This window comes from Ylistrum balloti, unplaced genomic scaffold (assembly GCF_031769215.1).
Source record: "Ylistrum balloti isolate Yb309-2 unplaced genomic scaffold, AGI_CSIRO_Ybal_v1 Utg370988, whole genome shotgun sequence".
NCBI classification, from domain to species: Eukaryota; Metazoa; Mollusca; class Bivalvia; order Pectinida; family Pectinidae; genus Ylistrum; species Ylistrum balloti.
The window spans coordinates 492,261-502,796 of record NW_026782553.1 but is presented as its reverse complement, the minus strand read 5'-3'; the positions used below and the strand labels follow the sequence as shown (position 1 = coordinate 502,796).

The 10,536-nt window shown below is 32.8% G+C and overlaps 1 protein-coding gene across 1 annotated transcript; it reads left to right on the top strand.

Annotated features, from left to right (window-relative positions):
- Window positions 1-589: 589 nt before the first annotated feature.
- On the top strand, window positions 590-9,799 carry LOC132559878 (coiled-coil domain-containing protein 148-like). The gene is made up of 12 exons (XM_060224509.1): window positions 590-659; window positions 1,053-1,440; window positions 1,798-1,976; window positions 2,578-2,773; window positions 3,730-3,877; window positions 4,175-4,381; window positions 4,970-5,110; window positions 6,108-6,226; window positions 6,493-6,610; window positions 8,534-8,584; window positions 8,977-9,066; window positions 9,650-9,799. The coding sequence occupies exons 1-12, from the start codon at window positions 590-592 to the stop codon at window positions 9,797-9,799; spliced, it is 1,857 nt and encodes a 618-aa protein (XP_060080492.1).
- The last annotated feature ends 737 nt before the right edge of the window (window positions 9,800-10,536 follow it).

Below are 10,536 nucleotides of genomic sequence, written 5' to 3'. Positions count from 1 at the left end.
AAGTTAAATCACAACTTAAATGTTATTCAGTAAAGGGAATCAACATTTTCAAACCTTGATTTGGTAACATTTGTTGTCAAACAAAATTGATATTGCATAGTTTGGTATTATTTGCTATTAAGATTTTAAATACATTGTACAGGTACATTTATTTCTTGACAAAATCTAATAGGTCTTCATCTCATTATCTTGTGAAGAGTCGCTTATATCAAATATATGGGTACATTCAATCTTATTGTCCATATAATATTGCCTGTGGAAAATGAGATTTCTCTACAACCACACTGCTTTGATTCTAGAGAAAATATTTTATTAAACTGACAGAACTTTTGAAATTTAAAATTGAATTTCATAATTTTTTCTGTCAAACTAAACAAGTATGGAAATTTGTTCTAATTAAATTAGATTTAGTTTTATCTTCTAGAAATGCCTTGTTTTTATGTTGATGGAATTCAATATAACATAATATGATTGGTAAGAATATTATATATAATCATACAAATCTGAATTTAACCTTTTTGGTTGTTGTCTTTTCAGATTGATTTGATATGACATATAATTAGGAAGACTTGTCAATAGACAGACCAAGATGGGGACACCAAAACGTGGTTTTGATACATCCAGGGACTTTGTCACCCAGTACACTTCAGATGAGAATGGTAGTATTATTTCTATCATCTGTGACCGGAGAAGAGATTTAAAATATTTCATTATTTTTTATAAGGAGTTTGATTTGAACTGAAAATAGATTGCATTATATATGGTACTGTGAAAATCTCATATCTTCATGGGGCTTAAATTTTGTGGTTTTCCACAAATATCCATTTTCATTGGCACTTGTTTCATGGATAAATCAGGCTACAATATTGATTATAAATGATGAAGTGATTGTACTATGAATAAACCACATACCTGTTCAAAATAAACTTCCTAAAAATAAAGTTTTTATTTTTCGATTTAAACAACTTCAACATGAGAGGATAAGAGTTATGTAGTAAATTTATTTTGCTTTCGAGCAAATAGATTATTATTGGTATTGTTTCTTTTTCCAGATCGTATTGTAATGAGAATCAACAATGGTGTGCGTAGCAACAAGTACAAGGATGTTGACTATGACAAACTCAGACTTCTGGCTGCAGAGAAAAAATTCTCGGCTCACAAGTCATTACTCAAAGTGAAAAAAATTGAACAAATGTCTAAACAAACCAAGGAAAATAATTTAATGAAACAACATAAACTTGTGTGGCAAAAGGAGTTTATCCGATTAAGCAGTCTTAGAAAGCGACTACAAGGGGAGATTGAGAGACATCGACGAGAGCATGTAACAGAGGCAGGACCATGTAACAGTATGTATCAGGACTTTGAGGACTATGAATCACACCTGGATCAGGAATTTGGAAAGTTTAAAACACAGACAGCAGAACCTGTATGGGAATTACGGTAAGATTTTCACAACAGGGAACATTGCTTTAAGCTTAAATAATCTGTTAGAATTACATCTCAGGATTCTGGGGACTAAATTGAAGCCAGAATCATTGAGAAATTACCAAGACAAAGAGTACTCATGTTCAATATTGTCAAAATTTTAAAAATTATGGTTGAAATATTTGTATACCATGTGGAATATATTTGATCATTTGGTGAAGATACTAAGTAAACAATTGCTGAAGTATCAACAATAGGTTAGAATGAAGATCAAGACAATGAAAGTGTCGATTTATTGTCTTGTGATATTAGTGTTTTAAAATTTAAGAACTGTATGATATTACTATTATACTTTAATCTATAACACAATAGGGAAGACCTGCAGTTTTGGCTGCACGAAAACATGTCGGACCTCAAAATGGGGTCTCCTGACATTGTACAGAAACACAAGGAAATAAAGGAGACCATCAGATCAGTCCAGGGACAGCAGAAACAAGTCATGGAAAAGCTTCAGTATGAACAACAAAGTCTGGAGCGTGAGTTAGGACTAGGTAGGTATTTGAGAAAGAATAGGTCGGTATCCAACTCAGATATGGAAAATCTCCAGTGTGTGACCAGTCTAAACAGTACAGATATATCTAGATGTAGGTGACCAGTCTAAACTGAACAGATATATCTAGCTGTGTGTGACTAGTCTAAACTGTACAGATATATCTAGCTGTGTGTGACCAGTCTAAACTGTACAGATATATCTAGCTGTGTGTGACCAGTCTAAACTGTACAGATATATCTAGCTGTGTGTGACCAGTCTAAACTGTACAGATATATCTAGCTGTGTGTGACCAGTCTAAACTGTACAGATATATATAGCTTTGTGTGACCAGTCTAAACTGTACAGATATATCTAGCTGTGTGTGACCAGTCTAAACTGTACAGATATATCGAGCTGCATGTGTCCAGTCTAAACTGTACAGATATATCTAGCTGCATGTGTCCAGTCTAAACTGTACAGATATATCTAGCTGCATGTGTCCAGTCTAAACTGTACAGATATATCTAGCTGCATGTGTCCAGTCTAAACTGTACAGATTTTTATATAAAAAAGTTGAGTATTTGATGGTGACTCTGTCGATTGATTTCTTTGTTTTACAGGTGAACTTGGTGAGATGATCCATGAGGAACAGGATACAAGCATTCATATAGAACAGGGAATACCAGAAGCAGCATTTGACCTTGAATGTAGAGATGATGATCTGAAGGTCAATGTTCTACAAGAGTTTATCCACATGGATGAGGTGTTTAGAGAGAAATTACACTACCTGGAGGATCAACATTCTCTGATACTTAGGTTTGTTATCAGAAATAAGTTGATATCATATATTCATGCTGTAAGCTTGTTAAGATTTTTCAATAGCAATATGTGAAGCAAGTTCATGAGGTGAATGTATAGAAATATCCTGCTTAACATGGTAAGTGTAAACAAATATCCCGCTTAACTTGGTAAGTGTTTAGAAATATCATGCTTGACATGGGTACAGTATTCAAATAAACTGCTTAACATGGTTAGTGCATACAACATCCCACTAAACATTGTTAGTGTTTAGAAATATCCAGGTTATCAAGGTTAATGTATCAAAATATCCTGAACGAGGTTAGTGTATATAGATGTCCTGAAGGAGGTTAGTGTATATAAATATCCTGAACGAGGTTAGTGTATATAAATATCCTGAACGAGGTTAGTGTATATAAATATCCTGAACGAGGTTAGTGTATAGAAATATCCTGAACGAGGTTAGTGTATAGAAATATCCTGAACGAGGTTAGTGTATATAAATATCCTAGTTAAAATGCTTTAGATCTTACATTAATCAAATACTGTTTACACCAATGCTTGCAAAATAATCTTTCTTCAGTGATTAAGAGAATTTTACAGTTATGTCCATTCTTTGTGAAATTGCTGTAACTCATTATAAAGACTTCATTTTACCTGTCCAGAGACTCAGCAGAATAGAAAATCCTTAGACTCATATTAGATATCATTTTAGATCCTCTAACAAGCAGGTGGTAGATTACTGTAAAATTATGTATTTCACTGGTAAACCTACCAATTTTAGCCTATTTTTTGACTGAAAAGTTTTTTGCTGCAATAATTTCTGCTAATTGTATTTTCTGTGTGATATGTATAGCAATTACTTTGTATAGACAAAATTCACATATTGATTGTGCTAACTTGTTAAAAACATGAAAATGTGCTTGTGTCAAATTAAGCACCTTTACAGTACAATGATCATTTTAATATTTCAGTTCCGGAAAACATGGTGGATGGTCGGAGGAGGATCATTTTTTGTTCTGTATTGTTTATGAACAGTACTCCCATGAAATGGCAAACAGACGTAAACTTATTATTGATCGGTTACGAAGGCATCTACCAAAAATGTCCCGTGCACAACTGGTACTGATTTTTCTCCTTACCAACACATGCCAGACCATTATACTTGTCTCGATATCGATAGTGTAACTAAATCAGTTTTTATTAATAATCAATAAAAAAATAAGTTTATTTCAGGGTTCAAAATTGTCCCCATCAATTGTAAGGCATGAAAAATATAGATATACTGGCATATATTGTAGATTTGGTAAGATATAATATTTTTTACATTTTTGAAATTAAGTTAACTTAATTGAAGCTATAAGACAAATGATTTATCTCAACCTGCATGTGTTGTGTTCAATTTCATGTGTTGCATAGGTTATGCATGAAGAGTGGTGTGAAAGCAACAAGTATTTCCGTAAACGGAAACAAGTGCTGTTGGCAGCCTGGCAGAAGGCCAGAGACGAACTTCTATACAAGGCAAAGTCTGTGTTTATGGAGGCCGATATTGCAGCTGAACTAGAGGAAGTCAAGATTGAGTACCTTCGTAAACAAAAACAAGTGAAGCAGGCACTGTTCGAAAAGGTCAGAGGTCATTCTATCTGATTTATATTCCTTATTGTGATGAAGAATTTTTTTTACCTCCAACTGGATATATAGAGAGATACTTGCTACTGTGTCAAAAGTTTAGAACTTTAGGAGATCCTTTTTCAGTTTAAAGTAATACAAATGTGGACAGGAAATTAGACCTTACATTGTTTGAAACACTGATATAAATAGACAAATATAATTTCAAAAGTTGTAGAATGATGCATGTTTGGCACTGTGGTTCAATGAATGATCAAAGAATTGCAAAGGAGAAATCACCAAATTCATTCAGTTTAGTGTCACACTCTAATCTTCTACTGGTTCTGCTATAAGAATTTCTTTTCTTTTTTGCTTGAAAAAGCAGATTTCTAGAGGTTTTTCCTTTTTCTTTTTCCAAGGCTTTTGGCTCTGTCTTGATTAATTTATTTGAGGAAGGGGAACTTGATAGCTTTGAGCATACAAACTTGGTTTTTCGTGGACTTCACTGTCAACTTGTCTACAAATTATTGTAAGTTGTGTTTACAACATATCAATGAATTTCAATAACTTGGAGATCATTTGTATGTACTGGTTTATAATTCACAGATACATCAGTGGCGCTGTCAGAAAATGGAGGCCCTGACGATCCAACAGAATATGCTGGAGCGGCAGCAAGAGGAACTGAAGATTTACAACAAGATGGAGGCAGAGCGGGAGAGAAAGCGTAGAGCTATAGAAAAGGAAAAAGTAAGGGTTTTAATCAAACAAAAGGAAAAAGTAGAGGTTTTAATCAAACAAAAGGAAAAAGTAGGGGTTTTAACCAAACAAAAGGAAAAAGTAGAGGCTTTAATTAAACAAAAGGAAAAAGTAAGGGTTTTAATCAAACAAATGGAAAAAGTAGGGGCTTTAATCAAACAAATGGAAAAAGGAATAATGTGTTTCTATGGTTAAATTCGGTGTCAAGGAAGATGTATTCTCTTAAATTTTTTTATTCAAAGATGTTCAAATTCTTGTTTTGTAAGTTAAACACTCGGCTGGAATTTTGTAGTGTTTTTGAATACTATGACTTGGGCACCTTATACAAAACTATGCAAGCTTTTAGATAAGTGTGTTCCACATCCATGTTTCTATCTCAACAATAATGCTAGATATTTTTTATTGAATTTAAAAATTAATACGACTGTTAAATTCCTCTTGATATTTTGCCAATATAATAAGGTGTCAAAAGTCATTCCTTTCTACGAACAGGTCACTTCTGACCTATGCCGCTGAAATATCCTGCGGTAACTTACCTGTTGTTGCCAAATTGGCACCCAGATTTTAGACTTCCAGGATGTTTAAATAAAGACTGTGCACTTTGAATTTTACAATGATGGCTCAGAATTCCTGAAAGTAATTCACTTTGAACTTGTAATATTTCTGTAATTGCAAATGTTAGTAGTCGAAAAAAAAGAAAAGTTGATTCACAGTATACAAAATGTACGAAACATAAGGAAGAAAAAGGACTCTTTGCTAAACACAAAATCATTTGGGTCTATATCAGTGAATAAGTTATGATTTTGGAATGTACTATTATGTAGCGACATTACAAAGAGGTCTCCTGAATCATGATGTTGGCTGAAAATGTTTGCTCTAATACATGTACACTAACTGTCATTTGTTAATTTGAAATAGGAATTTGAGAAAAAAACTGTTTCAAAAATTTATTAACTTTATTTATAAAAAGATGTATCTATTACTTCAGATAACGGCATATCATGATGAGCAGATGCAGTTTCGTAAAAAGCAAGAGGAGAGGGACAGAGAGAGGTTGGAAGAGATACAAAGAATCATGGCCGAACAAGCTAAATTTGATCTTGAAAGGTATAAGGTCCCTTTACTGGGATGAAATTCTGAAACAACTCGTTGTTTGAAAAAACAACAAGACTAAATACACTCTTTATTTTGTTCTCATTCCTTAATTTATACCCATTTCTTGATTTATACCCATTCCTGAATTTGTACTCATTAATTTATTTATACTTTTAATTTATTAATACTTATTCCTTAATTTGTACTCCTTCCTTAATTTTTACTCATTCCCTAATCTATACTCGTTCCTTAATTTTGTTATATTTTTGATATTGAAGGATCCATTTTAGAGAAGAACAAATTCAGAGAAAGATTGAGGATAGGAAGAGGATGGAAGAGGATAAAGAAGAGGAAGAAAAACAGAGAGAGGAGCGATTAGAAGCATTACGGCTACAGGTAATTTTAACCAGAGTATGAAAAAAAATAAAATGTTACATACAGGTGATTGACACAGCGCTGTATGTATGTACAGGTAACTCAATAGAATGTTATACAGGTGATTGAAACAGTGCTGTATGTATGTACAGGTAACTCAATAGAATGTTATGTACAGGTAACACAACAGAATGTTATGTACAGGTAACACAATAGAATGTTATGTACAGGTAACTCAACATAACATTATGTACAGGTAACACAACAGAATGTTATGTACAGGTAACTCAACAGAATGTTATGTACAGGTAACTCAACATAACGTTATGTACAGGTAACACAACAGAACGTTATATACAGATAACCTAAAAGAACGTTATATACAGATAACTCAACATAACGTTATGTACAGGTAACAGAACAGAATGTTATGTACAGGTAACTCAACAGAATGTTATGTACAGGTAACTCAACATAACATTATGTACAGGTAACACAACAGAACGTTATATACAGATAACCTAAAAGAACGTTATGTACAGATAACTCAACATAACGTTATGTACAGGTAACAGAACAGAATGTTATGTACAGGTAACTCAACAGAATGTTATGTACAGGTAACTCAACATAACATTATGTACAGGTAACACAACAGAACGTTATATACAGATAACCTAAAAGAACGTTATGTACAGGAAACTCAACAGAATGTTATGTACAGGTAACTCAACAGAACGTTATGTACAGGTAACTCAGCAGAATGTAGGTTTATAAGCACTTAAATGTATCATATTATCTCCAGTATATGCATAAAAACATACTATCCCCTATCCAATTTGAGCCCGAAAATGCTGTGATTATGAAAATCAACAAAACCCAAGATCTGTTATGTTCAAAACATTCCATCCCATGCTCTCAGCCAATCAAATGCTCCTTAGTTTTTAACCAATGATGACAGAAAAGCTCCGCCCACTTTCAAGTCAAGTTGTTGATAGGTTAAGTTTAGGATGTGGATTGATGTTTATGAAAAGGCTTAAGATGTGTGTCTGCATGGATTTTCTGTCTAAATTGTTGTTTATGTTGATTTCAAATGTACATATCCAAAATTTATCATACTTATCTTTGAATGGCAAAGTGATTTAAATAGATCAATAAACCAACAGACATTGTGTTTAAAACTACCCAGTAAATGTAGGAAACCAAACCATGTGATAAATGATTTGATCAAGTTTTGACATTTCAGTCAAAGTTGATCCCTGATTTTAGAATATCACCAATCGTTACTGTTATTGTACTAACTTTACTTGAGAAATGTGAATCGGAATATGTCACAAAGATCATCATCACTGTACTGTCCTCATCACATTTCAACGACATATTTTAACATGTCATTATTATAGATGTTGAGGCCAATCATCTGTCTCAACATGGAAGATGGCTTTGACAATCTGTAACAAAATCTTATTTGAGGCAAAGCAGCAGATATTGAGATGTTAGAGAATATCAGCCTGTGATTGAGATTGGTTGATATTTTATCATATATGGGTAATAGATTGTGTTTAGCCTACTTAATTGTGTCAAAATTGCATGAAAATTGTTTATCAACTATTATAATTTCTGAATTTTTCTATTCAAATAAATTATCTCCCTTGTTGGTTATACATCAGAATGATGATGTGGATACAATGTCATTTTAGTTAAATAATAGTAATTTTCACAATCTATTCCCTGATATACTAATGAACTGCCATGGCGTTATCATGGCAATCTTTCTGCCACTAGCCAAAATATGGCACCTCGACAGAGATCAATAGATCTTGAACACATACAGGGAACAAACTGTATGAGACATGAGACCTTTAATATGTTCCAGAGACATGATAAAAGTTAGGATATTGAATACTTGATTTTTTGCTGTTAACTCCTTTATTAATTACCCAGGTAAGAGTGGTAGCTGAGAGTGACCCAGAACGTTTAATGAAGAATACACAGGTGAGTTTCAATCTAAGATGTTGTAAATGTCTCAATCTGGAATGTATTAAAATATCAAGGCTTAGTCAAGTTCTACCATTCTGCCTGATTAATAATAAAATAACAATAACAGGCTGATCATAATTGTCTTATTTATCCTATGTACTATATTAGTCTGAATTCCACATAATATTTAGTCAGTGGTACAGATGGGTTATTCCCCTTTCATGGAATTCTTTATACCAATACATTGTGAAATCATGAATTTGTAGTGATATTTCCTATTTTGATGATTAAAATCAAATCAGTGTCAAAAGCATTGTGTGTAAAGGATTAAACAGAGTTGTGTATTATTGAAAATGAAATAGTAAGAGAATTATGTAATTTCAGAATGTTTATATTTGTGTGTTTAGGCATGGGATGCTCATGTTAATGAAGAAGTGGAGGATGATATTAACATCAACAGACCATTGTTTGAGGTCAACTCTTTTACTTCAAATCAGGTTAGTTCTCATTTTTCTCACCTGACTAAAGGGAAAGTGAGCTTATATGATGCATCTTTTAACATCATCAGAAATCTGTCGAGCTTTAACTTTAACTGTTAAATTACTTAACTAAATCACAAGAGAACATGCAAGGCCAAGATATTTGGCTGGTAGAACAGACTTTCAACTTTGTGTAAATAAATGATCTTAATCAAGTGTAAAAATATGTAACAACATGTTCTAAATGACCAAGTGGTCAGCAGGTCATGATATCTGACTTTTGATACTCTTAATCTATATATTTACACAGACTGTTAAATTAGTATAATTGTATTTATTTAGGTATCTATATTTATCCTTGAATTCAGGTATCCATGAATTATTTTGTTTGTTTGTTTGTTTGTTTTTTTTTTTAAAAAAAAACCACAAAATTTGAGCTTCATGAAAATGTGTAATTGATGAGGTTGTTTTCTTCCTGTTACCATACACTATAAGACATTTTTTATGGAAATGATTCTTGTTTGTTTATTGTTTAGTATAACTATTTGTTTCTGTCACCTTCATTACAAAAGCAAACTTACTTTTAACCTCTGCTGCACAGGTGACCTCTGATCCAAGGATAAAACTGGAAAACAGGCTCCGGGATGCTGGGTTACATAATTCTGACTATGCTCGACACATCATGTCAAATGTTAAACCTCTTAACCCACCACGGAGGGACATGGAGTCTACTGTCTTCAAAACCACTTAAGACACTTCATGAGTTAAGTGTCTTCAATCTTAAGTCAACAAGACACCTCAGGAGTCTACAGTCTTCAAAACCAGTTAATGCACCTCATGAGTTTAGTATCTTCAAACCAAAGCAAATAAAAAACACAAATTAAAACCAAATTTTTTGCGACCATCAATGGGTATGTTTATTTCACACTAAGTTGAAACACATCACATAATATTGTAAGACATACTATGTCTTTTTATGTTTAGTGTAAACTAGGTGGTTTTGTATTTTTTACTTTTGTTTGTTGCGATAACATTTTAATTTTTCTCCCGAGTACATTGCATTGAAAATTGATATTTTCAGAAGCGATAGATTGGGTCAGTTGGCTATTAAGTTTGAGAACCTTCTTGACTGTGTGAATTTATCACGTTGTAGATCTGCTAGACACTTATATGAGATCAAAAACATGAATTTGTTATGACACATGATTAATTGATTCTCCAAAACTGTCTCAAATTTAGAATAAACATTTTAGGTTTAAAAGTATGTCAAAAAGTGTTATAAAAATATTTTCATCTGGGGTTTGAACTAGCGACCTCTCACTCTCTAAACACTTTACTACTTGACCCAAATGAAGACTGTTAAGATAACATGTGATCTTGACTTCTACATGTATACCTCTCCATCAAAGTTCTGTTCCTGCAGTTGTTTGAACAAGCAACCTCTTGGTCTCTAGCCAAACAATTTACCACATGACTTAATGGAAGTTC

Bases quoted from the DNA above. Each gene is read 5' to 3' on its own strand.
- LOC132559878 (XM_060224509.1), top strand. From the start codon at position 590: ATGGGGACACCAAAACGTGGTTTTGATACATCCAGGGACTTTGTCACC. The intron at 660-1,052 runs GTAGTATTATTT...TTCTTTTTCCAG, and splicing joins GTACACTTCAGATGAGAATG to ATCGTATTGTAATGAGAATC. The intron at 5,111-6,107 runs GTAAGGGTTTTA...CTATTACTTCAG, and splicing joins GAGCTATAGAAAAGGAAAAA to ATAACGGCATATCATGATGA.